This window comes from Nicotiana sylvestris, chromosome 8 (genome assembly GCF_000393655.2).
Source record: "Nicotiana sylvestris chromosome 8, ASM39365v2, whole genome shotgun sequence".
Classification (NCBI taxonomy): domain Eukaryota; kingdom Viridiplantae; phylum Streptophyta; class Magnoliopsida; order Solanales; family Solanaceae; genus Nicotiana; species Nicotiana sylvestris.
In genome coordinates, this window is record NC_091064.1 from 189,942,627 (window position 1) to 189,962,286 (window position 19,660).

Consider the following 19,660-nt stretch of genomic DNA (forward strand, 5'->3'; position numbering starts at 1 on the left):
ATGTAATTACCAAAGTCAATAAGAAAGGATTAAAGTTCTTAGTAAATTAATGTTATACTTATCTATCCTTATTGTGTAGTAACAAAGAGAGTAAAGCTACTCTCCATGTCATTTGATACTGCATGGGGTTTTATATAGGCAGGGCCGACTCTAATGTACATCCAAGTAAGGCCCCAAACCCTACGAATGAGATTTTACTGGGTTGTTGTAGGACTTTAAATTTCAATAAGCTTATATAAATTATTTTCTTATTTAAACTATGTAACAGAACTATGATACTTTGCATGCTAAATTTCCTAATGTTTATGTTAATTCTAAGAGAATATAATGAAATGACAATAAAGAAGAATCATGAACTTAACTACCAGTGATACTCCTGCTAATAAATATGGAGGAGTCATTGATTAACGCAAATTAAACTTACAAAGAAATAAAGAAAGCAGCAAGATATAATTTCAGGGTAATTTTATAACGTTAGCTACAAATTTAAAAAATCCTAGACATTATGGATGTGCTGTCTATTTGATGCAGCAAGCCAAAACAATTCAATAATGTCGCAGGTGCGGTTCTGCCTCTACCATTTTCTTACTCTAAGTGGCAACACTTTATTTATCTTATTTCTTGTATTCTAATATATAGAAGAGGCTTGGAAGCAGTTGGGCATTGTCTTGCCAGCTTGCCGACCAAGGCCCTTTTTGGTCATTTCATGTTGCACAAATTTAATACGTGCTGACTTTACAAGGCCCTGCACGTGAAATCTGCCTACAACTTGAGGTTGAGAAGGACAAGTGACCGCTTCAATTTCTATCTAATTGTTTACTCTGCTTTTCTCTTCACCTGTACTCTATTTTTTTCGTTGGTAGTAAACATCATCGAATACCTTTGTTTCTTTGTTCGATCTCTGACCCTCCGGCCATATTACTGGTACGTTTCTCTTTCACCCAGTGAATTATAGTTGTTTAGAATATGAATTTCTAATATTTAGTTAGCAAACTTATGAATATTATGTATTTTGAAGAAGATGAAATGTCGATCAAAGTCATTTATTTCGGTCATTTAGCAAATCTTTTGTAGTGATCTAATCGCACTGATTTCTATTGTAGAGTTAGATGGGATTATGAATTACTGTATTTTCAAAATTGTAAGATCTCAATTTACTTTCTTTTTTTCCATGTGTGTTTGAATTGAATCTGTAAGTAGCCTGAAAGGAACAGTGATTTAAGTTTGCATATTTTGCTCAAGTGATGGGTTTCATATACTGTAGGAATGTTCCAATATTTGATTCTACGTTGTCTGCCCTGGGTCTCTGCTTATATATTGTCTTTAGGGATATTTGTGTTCTTTTTTACTTTCTTCATTTTGCAATGCATTTTACAATACATTTCGCTCATTATTGATGGTCAGATTAATTGCTTTTTGATTTGTATTAGAGATGTCATGTTAAAAATGTATAAGTTATTCAAATACAGATGCCTATCGATAAAAAAGCCACGGCGTCAAGCTGTCTCTTCCAGAAGCGGAAGCGACATTACTCAGCAGAAAGAGCTTCTAAAATCAAGCTCAGGAGACATGATGTGTATGCAAATCAGTCAGCAGATAAAAAAGAAATGCTTTTAGCACAACGACGATCAAAAAATATTGAGTCGACAAGCCAAGGTCTCTTGGTTGAACATACTGAAGTAGCATCATCTTCTGAAGCCTGCTGAGTTACCTAGACAGAGAATACTAACAATAGAGGAATCATGTTGCCTTGATGAAAAAGGTTAGGAAAAGAAATATAACTCTTTTGTATATAGAATTTTGGATGTTGTTTTTGGGATTTTACCTACATATGTATTGTTAATGTTAACATGCGTTCAATTTTATGTAGCCGATAAATCTTGCGCGGACGGCACAACAGTTTGTTCTAACAAAGGAAAGAATATAATTAGCTCCCATTCTATATTCGAATATGGTTAGTAACTATTAAAATGCAGTTTCAATTTTAGTTCACTTGAAATATTTCGTATATCAATTATAATGATTTGCATATTAGGTTCCACATCAAATCCACTCGATGAACGGCGTGATCCCGAGGCATCCGTTGTCATAAAAAGAGGTTTGTCTTGGTACTCTTTTAACAATATTAGCCATATATCTTTTCTCAATACTTGTATGATATCCAACAACTTATATACACAGGTTGTAGATCAAAAATAATAGATTATTGGAATTTCAAACAGTTGCCCAGTAACGCAACCATTTTGAAAACTGTACCAAACTGTAAATATTTTAGAGCTAAAAGGTTTGAATATGAATTAGCAGGATTCTGTTGTAGCAATGGTTATGTCATATGAAATGCCCAATGAATTATTAAATCTCTACTTAGGCAATACTGAAGAATGTGAACATTTTCGTACCTACATTAGACTGTATAATAATATGTTTGCCTTCACTTCACTTGGGGTGAACTATGACAAAGTACTAGCAAAAAAACCCATGGAATTTACATATTTAGGGTACAGGGTCAAATGTATCACTTCATAAATGATTTGATTCCAACAAATTAACAACCTAGAAATTTACATATGTATTTTTACGATGAGAACACAGAAATATTGAATCAAATGACTTCCTCGGGTATACTTCGATAGTCGATCATTGAGAAGCTCATGGATATACTAAAGATAAATCCTTATTGTATCTTCTTGAAATCTTTGATACATATCCCGGAATTATCAAACTTTTACATTGCATTGAGATGTGGTTCTGGCTTAGATCATAGAGTATATAATCTGCCAACTGTGTCAGAAGTAGCAGCATTAGGGCTACAACAAGAAACGAACAACAATATTTCTTCACCGCATATCCGAATTTACACTCGCAGTAACAAAAGTCAAATAGTAAATTACTATTATGGTTGATATGATCCTTTGCAATATCCGATTTTACTTCCTTACGGTCAAAATGGGTGGCATTGTGGGATCCCAAAAATCTTACAGCCTAGGAATAAATTGAAAAAACGATCTTACTACGAGACTGAGCAGCTTCCAGGCCTTTGTAACATGTGTTCAATTGACGGACTACTTGATATGGAAGCTGATGTTTTGCAAAAAGGAATACGAAAAAGGAATAATATTTCTTGTCGTGAATACTATTGTTACAAACTGCAGATGAGAGACAATGAGGAAAACAGAGTTTTACATTCTGGCAGATTATTTCAACAATACTCGGTTGATGAATTCATAAAAGTAGAAACTCAGAGATTAGATTTTTCCTCATTTAACCAAGATTATTTCGGGTTGATGTATTACAAGGACTTCTAGATATCCTGAGACTTGGTGAAAGAGAAGCTTCTAAGATAGGAAAACAAAATATTTTTCCGACAAGTTTTACGGGAGGTCCGAGAGATATGCGCTAGCGTTATATGGATGCTATTGCATTAGTACAACATTTTGAAAAGCCTGATATATTTCTGACCATGACATGCAATCCCTCTTGGCATGAAATAAGGGAACATTTGCTCACAATGGATGAAACTCAAAATATGTCTGATTTAATTAGTCGAGTGTTCAGAGCAAAAGTAGAAGAGATGAATACAGATATATTAAAAAGAAACATATTTCAAAAAGTTGCAGCTTTTATGTACACTATAGAATTCCAAAAATGTGGTCTTTCACATGCTCATTTTCTTGTTATACTTACTGATGACTACAAGTTATTGACGCCCGAGGATTATGACAAATTTGTTATGCCTGATCCTGATATGAACTCTTACTTGCATAAGCTTGTTACTAAACACATGATGCATAGGCCTTGTGATCATTTGGATCTTACAAATTCATGTATGAAAAGAAATGAGTGCAAATTTAAGTACCCGAAGATTTTTGCTGATGAGACAACGAAAGGAAAGAACTCATACCCAATTTATAGAAGACGAAACACTGGTAAATCTGTGAAAGTTTGAAAACAATTTCTTGATAACTCATGGGTTGTTCCGTACAATCCTTATCTGCTCTGTAAATACAATTACCATATAAATGTAGAGGTTTGCTCAGATATTAAAGTTGTCAAATATATATACAAGTATATCTGTAAAGGACATGATAAGATTTCATTTGGCTTACATGAAGATAACACAAATTTACAGATAGATGAGATAAAAGAGTATCGATATGCTAGATGGGCGTCAGCTCCGGAAGCTCTGTGGCGCTTATTTGCCTAGAGTATCGATATGCCAGAAAGAAGACGTGTGATTAAATATTATCTATACTTCTATTTAAAGTGAAAGATTTTAAACCTAGCATGAACATTAGCTAACTACATCCTGGCTAAGAAAAAAAAAAGGCATACCTTGTTAATTGAAAGTTATAAAGAATATCATAATAAAAAAAAAAGTTATAAAGAATGTTATCAAGTTGACAATAAATATTTTATTACCTTTGCCTATTAGTTGAGCGTGAGCACATATAATGCAGTTGGATTTCAGATAGAAGTAGGGTTAGATTGAGGTAGATGGGCAGAAATATGATGATAACATCATGTCGAGACGATCATACATTTTATTAAAGCTAATAATGAAGTCATCTCGCCTAATTCGTAGTATTTTATTCAACGGTTACATATACTTATCTTTTTGTTCTTTTCGCTAAGTATGTATACTTCTCAGATCTTATTGCTACTATGAGCAAAATAAGTCTGGCAGGCAAATTAGTTACTTTGGCAGTGGAAATTATATGATAATCTGACTTACTGAGTACAATCCTACTCAGATTTCTATACCATAAATCAAATATGAATTTTATAGATGATTTGTACGTTTGTTGTTACTCCGCTCAAAAGTGATGTGTGATGTCTTACCATAAAGTCTTTGTCAACTGTGATGTTTTGTTTCCATCTGTATTTTTATTAGAGTATTTATGCTATTTGTCTAACATCGAGAGACTATTGCCGGTATAGCCATTGGATGCCTTCAGTAATGAAGGACAACAAAGGAGCTTCAGAGTGCTATCATCATGGTGAATGTAAAAAATATTGCTGAACCTATTATTACCGAGAAAATTCTACAATATAGATTGACTCTGCTGAATTTGAAAAACTAACTTTGGAGTCCTTAGCACCTCCTCTCCAAGGTTAGTGATTTCTTAATAGCCATTAATAAACTTAGTTATTGTGCTGCTTAAAATTTGGCATAACATACTGAAAATACTATTTCTTTCCTGCATGATTCAGTAGATGGATGAGCTCTTGATAATGATGCTATATTGTGCGATTACTCCCCTGAAGGAGCATGTTTTGCTTGTGTTAGGATATCAAGGTGACCCAAATGAAAGAGAGTGTGTGTGTGTGGTGAATTCTTAGGAATAAAGGTAAACTTCTCTGTAAGATCTTGTTACAAAACAATTCATGTGGGAGGTGAGAGAATGTTCCAGAATGGTCAGAAAGACGAATCTGGAAACAAAGTGGCCTATTTCACATGCTTCGCACCCCTCCAATCTTGTTTAACACAAGATAATATATTTAAAAAGACGTTTCAACTTATGCAATAGGTGTTACATATGCAAAGAGTATATCGCAGGAAACAACCAACCTGTTTTTGCACTATAAGATGGCTTCACAAGTTTGGGACATGTTTTAGAACTTATTTAATCTAAAGTGGACGACGCCAAACTCATAGAAGGAGTTATATGTTACGCTTCTACAACTTGAGGAGAAGAGAATAGTATGACAAAGACTATGCCTTCTTGCATTTGGTGTACAATATGGAAATTAAAGAGAGGAATCTTAAATGTTTTGAAGACAAAGCGAAACCCGTCAGCAAAATTTTATAAGTTTAGTTGTTTTTCTGTTGTCCTTTTGGTGCAAGGCAGAATGTTTAGAAAGTGGTGTAAATCTGATAGAATTTCATTAGCTCATTTCAGAGTAGCGAATCTGGAAATGTTTTGCTGTAGTTATATATTATTATACACCGGATGGTTACTGGGCACAACATTCAGAAATATATTAGCTGAATAACCCTGGTGTTTACCTTGGTGATGTTTATTGATGAACTTTTTACTTCCACAGAAGTAGATATGTAGAATATGTACTAAACTTTTCTTTTGCTGCTGACCTGTATTATAACAACTTTACTTTTGTTTGAGCCACCATTAATAAACTCATTGCTTCTAAAATATTCATACTTTCTAAGGACTTCGTACCTTGATATCAATGGTTTGCTACTATATCCTTAGCTACCTTGCTACTATTTTCTTTTGTAGGAATTTGTTAGCGATAGATAATCGATCGGCTTTCATTTGAATAATGAGTTGTTTATACAATAATAAGTTAATGTTATGAAATAAAAGCAATTTAGTAAAACATGAACAAGAAATAGAGATAGAGAGAATGAAGAGATTTTCTTCTTCAATTGTGTGTTTTCCTATCTATTACAAGACCTTTATATAGGCATAAAAAGTGAAGAAAATATGTCATGGAATATGTCATTGAACATACAAATTATGTCATTGAACATGTCATTAAGCATTTTAGATGAAGATTATGGAAGAAGAGTAGACATCCACCATAATGTGATATTCATCATAACACTCCCCCTTGGATGTCCATAGATAATGTGCCTTGTTAAAAACTCTCTAAAAAAATATTGGGATGTACATAGTTATTTATGATATGCATTGCTTGCTGCCTCATTAAAAACCTTACCAGGAAAACCCAGTGGGACAAAACCTTGGTTAAGGAAAAGAGTGCAGCGTATAGTTACTCCCCTGATGAAAAATCACTTAATATCTCGAAGACGACGCATTCCAATCTTATATATCAGCTTTTCAAATATTGAGGTTGGTAATGCCTTAGTGAACAGATCAGCCAAATTATCACTTGAACGAACTTGTTGTACATCTATTTCACCATTCTTCTGAAGATCATGAGTGAAAAAGAATTTTGGTGAAATGTGTTTTGTTCTATCTCCTTTGATATATCCTCCTTTCAATTGAGCTATGCATGCAGCATTGTCTTCATACAATATTGTTGGAATATTCTCTTTCGAAGAAAAACCACATGTTTGCTGAATGTGTTGAGTTATAGATCTTAACCAAACGCATTCTCGACTTGCTTCGTGAATGGCTATTATCTCTGCATGATTTGAAGAAGTAGCAACCATAGTTTGTTTTGTCGAACGCCATGATATGGCTGTACCTCCACTTGTAAATAAATAGCCTGTCTGAGATCGACCTTTGTGTGGATCAGACAAATATCCTGCATCTGCATAACCAATCAATGATGGCTTGGATTCGTTTGAATAAAATAAACCCATATCAATGGTCCCTTGGAGGTATCTGAATATATGTTTAATACCATTCCAGTGTCTTTGTGTTGGCGAAGTACTAAATCTTGCCAATAAACTTACTGAGAAAGCTATATCTGGTCGGGAATTATTGGCAAGATACATTAATGCCCCAATTGCACTAAGATATGGTACTTCGGCACCAAGAAGCTCTTCATCATTTTCATGAGGTCGGAATGGATCTTTCTTTATATCAAGTGATCTCACAACCATCGGGGTACTCAATGGATGTGCTTTATCCATATAGAATCGCTTTAAAATCTTTTCGGTGTATGTTGATTGATGGACAAATATTTCATCTTTCATATACTCAATTTGTAGACCAAGACAAAATTTTGTCTTTCCAAGATCTTTCATTTCAAATTCTTTCTTCAAACAATCTACTGTTTTTGGAAGCTCCCCAGGAGTTCCAATGATATTTAAATCATCAACATACACAGCGATTATAACAAATTCAGATCCAGACCTTTTTATAAAGACACAAGGACAAATTGGATCATTCTTGTACCCTTCTTTCAACAGGTATTCACTCAGGCGATTGTACCACATACGACCTGATTGTTTCAATCCGTATAAAGATTTCTGAAGCTTTATTGAACAAGTTTCTCGAAAACTTTTATATGCTTCTGGCACTTTAAATCCCTCAGGTACTTTCATAAAAATTTCGTTGTCTAATGATCCATACAAATAGGCTGTAACAACATCCATTAGATGCATATCAAGTTTTTCTTGCACTGCCATATTTATGAGATACCTGAAGGTGATAGCATCCACTACAGGAGAATAGGTTTCCATATAATCAATTCCAGGCCTTTGGGAAAACCCTTGTGCCACTAGTCGTGCTTTATATCTAACGACTTCATTTTTATCATTTCGTTTCCGCACAAAAACCCATTTATACCCTACTGGCTTTATGCCTTCAGGTGTTCGAACTATGGGTCCGAAGACTTCACGTTTTCCAAGTGAAGTTAACTCTGCCTGGATAGCGTCTTTCCATTTTGGCCAATCATTTCTCTGTCTACATTCATTGACAGATTTTGGTTCAAGATCCTCATCTTGTTGCATTATTTCAACAGCAACATTATAAGCAAAAATGTTATCGATAACAACATTATTTCGGTTCCATCTTTTCCCGGTTGAGACGTAACTTATTGATATCTCTTCATTTTCATTATTTTCAGGTACCTGGACCTCCCCTAAGGTCTTATCATTTGTTACGTCTTGGGGCTCTTCTTGAGCCACTACCTCCGTGTTATGTTCACTTTGATCATTTGCTCCTTTTCTTCTTCGAGGATTTTTATCTTTAGAACCGATTGGTCTACCACGTTTCAAGCATGGCTTAGACTCATTTGCTTTAATTAATTGTCCTGTCGGGATATCAACTCGAATTGGTGCATTAGCAGCTGGAATATGTGACTTGGTCACCCTTGGTAGGTCAGTGAATGCATCTGGCAATTGATTTGCAATATTTTGCAAATGAATAATCTTTTGAACCTCTTGTTCACATTGATTTGTTCGAGGATCTAAATGAGACAGTGATAATGCATTCCAATCTATATTCTTTTTCAGCTGCTTATTTTCTCCCCCTAATGTTGGATATACTGATTCATCAAAATGGCAATCAGAAAATCTTGCCGTAAATAAATCTCCAGTCATCGGCTCTAGATATTTTATAATTGAAGGAGATTCATATCCAACATATATCCCCAACCTTCTTTGAGGACCCATCTTTGTGCGTTGTGGTGGAGCAATTGGAACATATATCGCACAACCAAAGATCCTAAGATGGGAAATATTTGGCTCCTGACCAAAAGCCAATTGCAATGGGGAGACTTTATGATAACTTGTGGGCCTTATCCGCACAAGTGATGCTGCGTGCAAAATAGCATGACCCCATACTGAAATGGGAAGTTTTGTTCTCATAAGCATTGGTCTAGCAATTAATTGGAGGCGTTTGATCAATGATTCTGCTAGACCATTTTGTGTATGAACATGAGCAACCGGATGCTCAATTGTTATCCCAGTTGAAATACAATAATCATTAAAGGCTTGGGATGTAAACTCACCAGCATTATCAAGACGGATTGTCTTAATTGCATAATCTGGAAATTGTGCTCTTAGCTTTATTATTTGAGCCAACAATCTCGCAAATGCCATATTGCGAGTTGATAGTAAGCACACATGTGACCATCTTGTAGATGCATCTATCAAAACCATACAATATTTGAATAGTCCACATAGAGGGTGAATGAGCCCACATATATCACCTTGTATACGTTCCAGAAATGTAGGGGATTCCATCTTAACTTTAATAGTTGATGGTCTAATAATTAATTTTCCTTGAGAACATGCAGCACAAGAGAATTCCTTAAATTGAAGAATTTTCTGATTCTTCATTGCATGTCCATGTGAATTCTCAATTATTTTACGCATCATATTAGAACCAGGATGGCCCAACCGGTCATGCCAAATAATAAAATTATCTTGATTAGTAAACTTCTTGTTTACTACGACATGTGTTTCAATCCTGCTAATACTTGTGTAGTATAAGCCGGAGGAAAAAGCGGGTAACATTTCAAGCACATATTTCTTACCGGACGTTATTGTAGTAATATAAAGATACTCAATCTTTTCATCATTTGTAGTCTCAATATGATAGCCATTTTGGCGAATATCTTTGAAACTTAATAAGTTTCTTTGAGATTTACTACAATATAGTGCTTCATCAATAGCTAAATTTGTTCCTCCTGGTAGTAATAAATTGGCTCTTCCAGAACCTTCAATTAATCTTGTACTACCGGATATTGTATTAACATTCGCTTCTTTCATTACCAAATAAGAGAAATATCTCTTATCTTTTAAAATAATGTGTGTTGTAGCACTATCCAGAAGACATATATTATCTTTATTAATCTTGAGTTCAACTGAAAACTGTGGAATTTTCATATTCTTCATAAAAAAAAGACAAATAATACATCATAAGAAATATGAAAGACAAGCAAAAAAAACATTAAGAAATACATTAGAAATATAGAAACTAGCAACACATGATGCATTAGGAAAATACACTCAAGAAAAAATAAACTAGTTGCAAACATAAACATAACAACTTTTATAACTCCATTCCCCAGTAAGATGATTCATTCTTCAGTCAATATCCTCAAAGAAGTCTCCAACTTCTAAATGAGTAATATTTGTTAGGCCTTCAAAATCATCATCTTTATATGCAGGATGTGCCTTAGAATCATATTTATTTGAGGGACCTGCTTCATCATTATTATTTTGAAAGGTCAAGTGTGCCTCCACATTATTTTCTTTTTCTTGAGGGAGGCTTGATAAAGTTTGACAAAATGTTCTGGCGTACGACAAATGCGTGCCCAATGACCTCTCATACCACATCGGTGACACATACTAGCTTTACCTTTTGAATGATTAATTTGAGAACCCTTATTGTTCTCCAATTTATTTCCACCATAATGACGATAATTGTTTCGCCCCTGCCACGTCCACATTTACGACCATGTCCACGACCACGGTAATTATTTTGTTTTCTTTCAAACTTATCATATGTTGCTACAGCATTCACTTCCGGAAATGGAGCTGACCCAGTGGGACGAGCTTCATGATTTTTCATTAATAGAATATTATTCTGCTCAGCCACAAGTAGGCATGTGATTAACTCATAATATTTCTTAAAACCTTTTTCACGGTATTGTTGTTGTAGCACCACATTTGAAGCGTGAAAAGTAGAAAATGTTTTTTCCAATAAGTCATCATCTGTGATAGTGTCTCCACATAATTTTAATAGAGAACTTACTTTAAAGATAGCAGAATTATACTCACTTACAGTTTTAAAGTCTTGCAACCTTAAATGTATCCACTCATACCGAGCTTTCGGTAATACCGTAAGTTTTAGGTGGTCATATCGATCCTTCAAATTAATCCATAATTCAAGTGGATCTTTTACTGTTAAATATTCAGTTTTTAACCCTTCATGTAAATGATGGCGAAGGAAAATCATGGCTTTCGCTTTATCCTGATTTGATGCTTCATTTCCTTGTATAATCGTATTTCCAAGACCTTTAGCGTCGAGGTGAATTTCAGCATCAAGGACCCATGATAAATAGTTCTTCCCGGTGATGTCAAGTGCCACAAATTCAAGTTTTGATAAATTTGACATAGTGAAAACTATCATAAAAGATGAATAAGTTAGAGAAATAATTATAATAATAAACAATTAATGAAACAAATCGATTAAGGTAAAAGAAATGAAAATAAAGCTATATCATGTTAGCAATCTACTATTTCATTTTATTCATGCCATAAAATAGAAACTATATATTGTTTCATTTCACTTTATATTATTGATATATATATATATATATATATATATAATTTAACGTTTTATTAGTTGCAGTGACTAGAGAATGTATACACTACATACATATGCATACATTTTTTTTAATGGTATTGTGTCAGGTGTGAAAAACAACATGATAAACAAAAATATGAAAAAGGGAACAACAACATGAATGATGTAAATTATCAAAAATTGCAAAGAAAAATTTAGGTTGTAAGAATTAAGCATATGATATATGTACTGCCTGCCATAAATAAAATAATTATAATGATACATACCTCAATAAAATATGACTCAACTTAGCTGGAGTTAAGAATAAAATTAGAGCTTCGTGCTGATAACGTGTTATAAAATAAAAGCAATTTAGTAAAACATGAACAAGAAATAGTGATAGAGAGAATGAAGAGATTTTCTTCTTCAATTGTGTGTTTTCCTATCTATTACAAGGCCTTTATATATGCATAAAAAGTGAAGAAAATATGTCATGGAATATGTCATTGAACATACAAATTATGTCATTGAATATGTCATTAAGCATTTTAGATGAAAATTATGGAAGAAGAGTAGACATCTACCATAATGTGATATTCATCACAACAGTTAAGTCATTTTCTCTATAATCATGGGTTGGGCCCGGGCTTAGCCCAGGCTAAATCTCACTAGTATATATATACATGGAATGTCTGTCGAAACTTTGCAGGTAGCGTGCATCCCCTCGTGCCTCAATAGATCTGCCTTTGCTTTTGGTCGTTCTTTCTAGGATTTACTCCCATGTCCTAATAATTTACAAAGTAACATTCTTTTTGTTTATTTTTTAATAAAATGAATGGCACATTTTTATATACTTAAACCATAATAAGATAATTCATAATCACGAAACTAGGTAGTTAAGCAAATGATAAGACATACTATAACTCCATAGACAAGGACAAGAACTACACCTAACAAATAGCTCAAGTACAAATGTTAAAAACGTCAAACCTAAGATTCCAAAGCTTTGTATATCACGACAAAGCAAGGAAGAATTGCCCTTGGATTGAACACATATAACTCCTCGAGATTCGAGTAAATATCTGAATACCCAACTACAGAATCATAGAAATTTCCAGCAGCCGACGACCCAGAACCACCTCTCTCCTCCTCCGTCGCCGCCGCATCCTCCGCCACGCGCTTCATTCTCCCAGCTATCACCCGACAAACCAACATCGCCCTACGTCCGCCGTCTCCACCACCGAGGCAGTCATGGGCCCTACCACTACTGGCCGTTGTGCGAACCCCACAAACCTTATTATTATTTCCTTGGAATCCATGGCGGATGACCGTACAAACTCCACAGCCAGGCGTACATACCGAGCTGCACAAGTTAGATGTACCCTTCGCACCGAGCGAGCACGTGAGGGTTGTGCAGTAGAACCTTAACAACTCGTTACCGTCGGCAGCGCAGCGGGGGTTTTTCTTGACGTTAACGGTGGCGCGTAGCTTCACGGCGTCCCTATAATCTTCGAATTTGTGGATGGTGCGTTTGGTGTTGTGGACTTTGAGTATACGTTCGATCTTGCATATTGGGTTATCCTTTTTGAGCCAACTTGAGTTGAAGATTATTTCCACTATGTTCCTGCTTGAATCTTCAGGACCCAATTCTGATACTGAAAATGTAATACTTAAACCATTTTAAAATCTTGATTAAGTAGAATTAGAAGCATGCTAATTAATCACGGTCACTTGACGAAGATGAGACAAATTATAGTAATTTCTTTGAAAAGAAAAAATAATGGGATAGGCTTGGTGTTGTTATACTTAGGGTATCTCCAACCATTACCCCATTATAAGTTCCCAAAATGAACCATTCCCCCAAATTTTTTTATATTCTTCTCTTTCTTCTATATTATATTATTATCTTTCATTTCAATTTTATTTTTTAATTTTCATTAAACAAAATCTATCTTTTATTTTTATTAATTTATAATTTCCATTAAACAATTCCATAAAATTTTAAAAAATATAATTTGTAAGCAATTATTAGAGATTAACTAATAATTCAAATAAAAGTGAAATCATTGCGATATAAGATTAATTAAATACATATTACATAACGATAAAATTCATTCGAAATACTATATAAATATTCAACTTCAACCTCTAATAAAATTAACTTACAATTTTACATGAAAATAATAAATGCACGAAAATTAATTTATCAAAATTATACGTCAAAATTAAGATGTAAAATTAATATTATAAAGATATTACATAAAAATAATTAGGTATATATAAAGAAATAAGTTAAAAGATTAAATAATAAAATAATAATATAAAATACATGAATAGTAATGGGGGGAGATGAATAGTGTACCCTATATTTGAGGGAACACTATTCATCTCCCATTTTGGAGACAAAAATGAGGGAGGGTTGGAACTTCATTACCCCAAAAATTGCCCCCGTTATGGAGAAATGGGGTAAGGTTGGAGATGGCCTTAAGTTAGATGCGTTATTCAGCAATTTTTGGTATGGTTAAAGACTTGTACATCAATGTAGAAATAAATTTAAAAACATAAAGAACCTCTAATTTTTTTAAAACACATAATTTTTCTTAGAAAAGTAATTTATCAGGTAATATTAAAATAAATAGATACCAATAAAGTGGAATATATTTTGATGACTCATATTGTAGACTCTAATTAGTTTTGAGTATTGAATATATTTGTTCGATTGATTAGTCAGCTATAAGCTTCTTCAAAATAGTAGCTTTGGATGATTATGAGAAAATTTCATAAAAATAGCATGGTATAGTCAGTTTTCGGACTGGTCATTCAAAAATAGCCAGCGTTTACGAAGTCAATGAAAAATAACCACTATTTTGCTGCAATAGAGACCGATCCAGCATAATATACTGGAGTTCGGTCCACTTGTATATGAACTCCGGCATATTATGTTGAACCGGTATACTTTGCTGACTCCAGTATAATATACTGGAGACTGGAGCACCGGAGCTCCAAACTCCAGTATATTATACTGGACAATTATACTTGCTGGAACTCCAGTATATTACGCTGGAGTTCTAGTGTACTTATGCTGGAACTCCATCATATTATGTTGGAGTTCCAGCATACTTACTTATGCTGGAACTCTAGTATAATACACTGGCGTATTTTTCGGGTTTTGAACAGTATTTTCTTTCAAATTTATCTTTACATGAAAAGTGGCTAAATTTCGATTACTTTTGAAACTGAGCTATTTTTGAACGACCAGTTGTAAATCTGACTATTTTTGAATTTCTCCCAAATTTCACATTAGAACAACTCAGCTCCATACTTTTCAATTTTATAGCCCATATTTCAATTTATAACCAACTAGCCCAAAAATAATATGCTAAGATTCAACATCCAATTCAAATAGGTTCTCAAAATTACTATTTAATTTTTAAAAAAGATTCCTCAAACTTTTAAATTAATTTTCGAATCAGTAACTGTGACTCAAATATTAATTCAACAAACCAAATTCATTTGGGTAGTGAAAATTAGATTTTTAGCAAGCTTAAGTATGTGAGTTTAAATTCCGAATTTGATTTTGTGAGAAATTTTGAGTGGGTGTTATTTAGACCTGCTAGAAATAGTACAAGGAGGTTGTATATAAAATTTGAAGTCATTTAATGGAGATTTGGATTGGTTTTGAACGACAATTGCAACTGAAAATCGTGGAAGAAGTTCGTCTGCAGACAATTGTATAAAGGTTTATAAAAGTGTATAATAATGTATAAAGTGTGTTTCTACACTCATATACACTATTATACAAGATTATACATAATTATACAAAAAACTGACTTCGTCTTCTTCCTTGCGTTTTTTCTGAAATTTAACTCAAATCTTGCTCAAATCTACTCCAAATCACTTCAAATTTAAACTTTGAACTCCTTTTGATATTTTCAATCAATTGAAACAACACCCAATCCAAACAACTAACAAATTCAAAAAACCCATTTTCTAAAGCAAAACTTTGAATGATCTTCAATGGTGGACTTCTACTCTTTAATTTTCTTACATTGCTAGCAGGTGACACAAGAGGAGAAGCAGAAAATACACGGCCCTTGAAGCATATATAGAAGATGTGAGAAGAAGAGAAAGTGAAAGCAATGGTTGTGAGAACAAAGAATTAACTCCATAGCTTTTAGAAGCAATGATTGTAAAAACATAGATTTTGAATTTGCTAGTGCTTTCAAAATATGTACAATGTGGATAGGTGGGGTAAAACTTAAAAACATGAACCATTTTTTGTTATGATGTAAAATAATATGTATTTTCTTGTAATTCTTTCAAAAATTATAGGAACTCAAATACCAAAAAACGAATGACAGAAAAGAAAATAATCAAAAAGGAAAGGAAAAAAAAGGTTCATTATTATGTGGAGTTGGCTACGAAAATACTGATAATACCAAGACAAGTATCCCAGTTTCAAAAGAATCAATCCTTGTCGTGTGCATTATAATTTGGCTTAAAGCCTTAAACTTAAGGAGAACTATTTGCAAAATAGTCTCTCGTTCACTTTTATTTGTATTTTGCATACCCCTTAAGAAATAATAAATGAAGTATATAATTTACCATGATACCCATATTAATTGAGGCATATTTTTAATAGATTTGAGAAAACGATTTGAAATAATTAATTAATATTGTGGGTATAACATAAAAAAAATTATCTTCTTTTAATATACTAAAAGTGACAAATAAAAGTTAAAATCTATTTTTAAAATACTGGATAATTAAATGAACGGAGGGAGTATAAACAACATAGTAGGAGAGAAGTTTTATTTTGTGTCTCATACAACTGACACAAATTATATGAGACTCCTTTTTGTCTCACAAATTTATGAACCCCAATTTTACACTTTTGGGTCCACAAAATTGTGAGATAAAAAAGTTAACTCATATAATTGTGTCAGTCGTAGACACACAAAATAAAATTTTTCATAGCAGGAGGAGAGGAGTAACTTCGGGTTTCCAGCTGTCGGTGGGGCAGAATAGAGATGTATATGCAGGCTAATTAAATATTTCTTGATCCACCATTTACTGTATAGTTCTTTTCGATTTTATGAAGAGGTAGCTGTAAAATTGTACTGAATGGTCCTTACAAATCGAAGTGGCATAGTACAGTTACTGTACCATAAAGATAGGCAAAGATTAATGTGGTTGGTGTGTGTGTGGGAGGGGGGGGGGGGGTTCAGCCAATGCACCACAAAGATGTGTAAGTGAGTAGTTTATTTTTTCATTTTGATTCAAAATAAGTGTCCAGTTAGGTAATCAAGAAAAAATTCAATTTGTTTTTATTCTTTTACCCTTATGTGCATAATCCTAAAAAGTTTTCTCACTTTTCACTATAACTATGGAATCAATATTTGATAAGAGTAGTTTAGTCATACAAGGTATTATTATATAAAATTTAACATTTTCTTAATGAACGTGCTAAAAGGAAATTGGTCACTTATTATGAACTGAAGGGAGTATCACATAATGCCGTTTTGCCTCCCCTGGGCACTATAATCAAAACGTTTTGGTTTAACTCTCTATTGTGTGAGGAAGTGGCTAGAGAAACGATGAATATTGAGTGCCAAAATTAGTAATAATATTAGTTGAACAAATAATATAAAGTTAAAAATTAAAATAACGATAAACGAATGACTTTCGTCCTTAAGTCAAGTCATTTTCCCCTTTTGATAAAGTATCTCGATAACTAAATATCAGAAAATAAATTTCTTATGAAAAATATCTTTCTCAAAAATAATTCCGGTCATACCAAATACCCATAAAAGGAAAAAAAAATTGGCCAATAATACCCCAAGAAAGTTGGCCCTTAATTAAATAGAAAACGAATAGTATTTCCCCCGTTTCAATTTATATGAACATATTTGATTGGACACTAAATTTAAGAAAAATAAATAGGACTTTTGGAATTTGTGGTCATAAACATGTCAGAATATTTGTTTGGCAATAATATTTTTGAAACTTGTGGTGGTAAACATGCAAAGAGTATTTGTATGGTTATAAAAGCTTTTCGTTAAGGTTAAAGTTGAAAATTTAAGCTAAATAGTTTCGAAATTTAGAAAAGGAGTCATTCTTTTTGGAATGGATTAAAAAGAAAATAAGTTATCCTAAACTGGAACGGAGGAGTACTATGTAACATGGATAGAGAAGTTGATCAATGCTAAATAAATATAAAAAAGAATGAACGTGCATAGGAAGGAAACATAAAAATAAAACATACTCCATCCATTCACTTTTACTTGTCATGTATACTAAAAATAGATTTTTATTTTTACTTGTCACTTTACGCATATCAAGAGAAGATAATTTTTTTCCGATTATACCCACAGGATTTTTTACTCATTTCAAATAATTTTCTCAAATCCAATAAATATGCATCAATTAATATGAGTATCGTAGTAAATTACGCACTTCATTTATTATTTATTAAGGGGCGTGAAAAGTCAAAACATACCAAACAAAAGTGAATCGGGGAGTAAAATAGATCTGAATTTCGAACTATACACACAGGGAGTAAGTACTTTGTACAGTAAATGAAGAAAAAAAAATATTCCCTCCGTTTTATATTAGATAAGGTACTTTACTTTTTAGTCTGTTTAAAAACAAATGACATATTTCTAAATTTGGAAATAATTTAACTTTAAACTATTCATTTTAGTCATTTACCTTTAATGAGAAGCTTTTATAGCCACACAAATGTCATGGTCCCACAAATCTTTTACACTTAAGCTTTTAAGGCCACAAGTTTCAAAAATCTTTTTTTTTTTTCTTAAACTCCGTGTCTAGTCAAACTACTCTTCTAATATGAAAGAGAGGGATGAAACGGAGGGAGTAACAACTTAAAGGAAGAAAAAGAATTACCAGCATGCCTTACTGCTTGATGATGTTCCAAGCTCTCAATTTTTGGAAAAACTTCGCCGCATTCAGGGCAGGCATATATAGTTGACCTTGGGACTGGGTACCTATAATTGCATTTTAATTTGTTAATATGCAAATTGTAAAAAACAGTATTCATATATATAAACATATATACTCATCCCAATTTTCCAATTTCAAGAGTCAAACAATGAAAAAGATAATGACAAAATGAAAACTTAAAGATTATACGTCCTACATTGAGGTCAAACTAAAAACGTTTAATTCTCGAAATTCAAATTGCATCACATAAATTGAGACGGAGGGAGTGTATGCTGACTAGCTACCTGCTGGGATCAACTATCATGTGACACTCATTACATCCAGAGAGCTTCCTGAGTTGCATGCCTCTGGAAGAAGTAGTACTAGCATTTGATCTAGTAGAGCTACCAAAAAATCTCGAGGATGTTGACCCATGAGAAGTTTTCTTGCTAAGGAGCCGAGTTTCTTGGCCTAACATGCTGCTTTGATCTTCTAAAGAATTATTATCATCAGCTCTATGAACCACTCTTGTGTTGTTGCCATGATGAAGTACAACATTATTAAAGCTACATATAGAACTACAAGAACCCAACTTTGAATAATAAACTGCTGCAGTAGGGTTCTTAGATGAGTCATGATCTGTTGAGTTTTCGATCTGCCTGCAACTCAATAAGTTCTTGAATTGATCCCATGAAGATGGTTGCTTCTGTTTTTGTTGCTTTTTTCTCCGTTTAGATGGTTGTTTTTGAGTGTCTGACGCTTCTGGTAAGAAAGTGAAGAGTGCCATTAAAAGTAGAGCTAGAAAATGGAAAGAGGAAGAGAGAGAGGGGACTTTGAATTACTTTGAGATTTGAGAGGGTATTGTTTGATTGTTTCTTTCTTTATTAATGGAGAGGGATCCAAGACGGGTAAATAAGGAGGTACGTTGGGGTTCTTTACACTTTTATTTCTCTACTTTATATAATATTCCATTTGCATCTTAGCATAATAATGATGCAATTGTTTTTTGTCTCCTGTACTCTTCCTTGATTAATGGAGTTATACAA

The 19,660-nt window shown here is 33.3% G+C and overlaps 1 protein-coding gene and 1 long non-coding RNA gene across 5 annotated transcripts; one reads left to right on the plus strand and one right to left on the minus strand.

The window, feature by feature from the left end:
- Nucleotides 1-758: 758 nt before the first annotated feature.
- Nucleotides 759-6,025, plus strand: LOC104218965 (uncharacterized). 4 transcript variants are annotated; one of them, XR_011401630.1, is made up of 5 exons: nt 759-924; nt 1,470-1,762; nt 1,871-1,954; nt 2,036-5,111; nt 5,212-6,025. It is a non-coding gene; the product is annotated as an uncharacterized lncRNA (long non-coding RNA). The 4 variants fall into 4 exon arrangements; XR_011401632.1 differs by having other exon boundaries at nt 5,215-6,025; XR_011401631.1 differs by having other exon boundaries at nt 771-924; nt 2,036-2,098; nt 4,939-6,025.
- A 6,512-nt stretch (nt 6,026-12,537) lies between these two features.
- Nucleotides 12,538-19,538, minus strand: LOC104230649 (uncharacterized). Its single transcript, XM_009783513.2, has 3 exons — nt 18,920-19,538; nt 18,579-18,679; nt 12,538-13,327 (listed from the first exon to the last, which is right to left on the minus strand). Exons 1-3 carry the CDS (start codon nt 19,399-19,401, stop codon nt 12,663-12,665), a joined length of 1,248 nt encoding a protein of 415 aa, XP_009781815.1. The 5' UTR covers nt 19,402-19,538; the 3' UTR covers nt 12,538-12,662.
- Nucleotides 19,539-19,660: the final 122 nt, after the last annotated feature.

What these genes read in the sequence shown, in the direction of transcription:
- LOC104230649 (XM_009783513.2), bottom strand. Translation starts at nt 19,401, where the DNA reads ATGGCACTCTTCACTTTCTTACCAGAAGCGTCAGACACTCAAAAACAA. An exon ending in ATGATAGTTGATCCCAGCAG is followed by an intron (nt 18,680 to 18,919) that starts GTAGCTAGTCAG and finishes ATGCAATTATAG; the next exon opens with GTACCCAGTCCCAAGGTCAA. An exon ending in TCAAGCAGTAAGGCATGCTG is followed by an intron (nt 13,328 to 18,578) that starts GTAATTCTTTTT and finishes TTACATTTTCAG; the next exon opens with TATCAGAATTGGGTCCTGAA.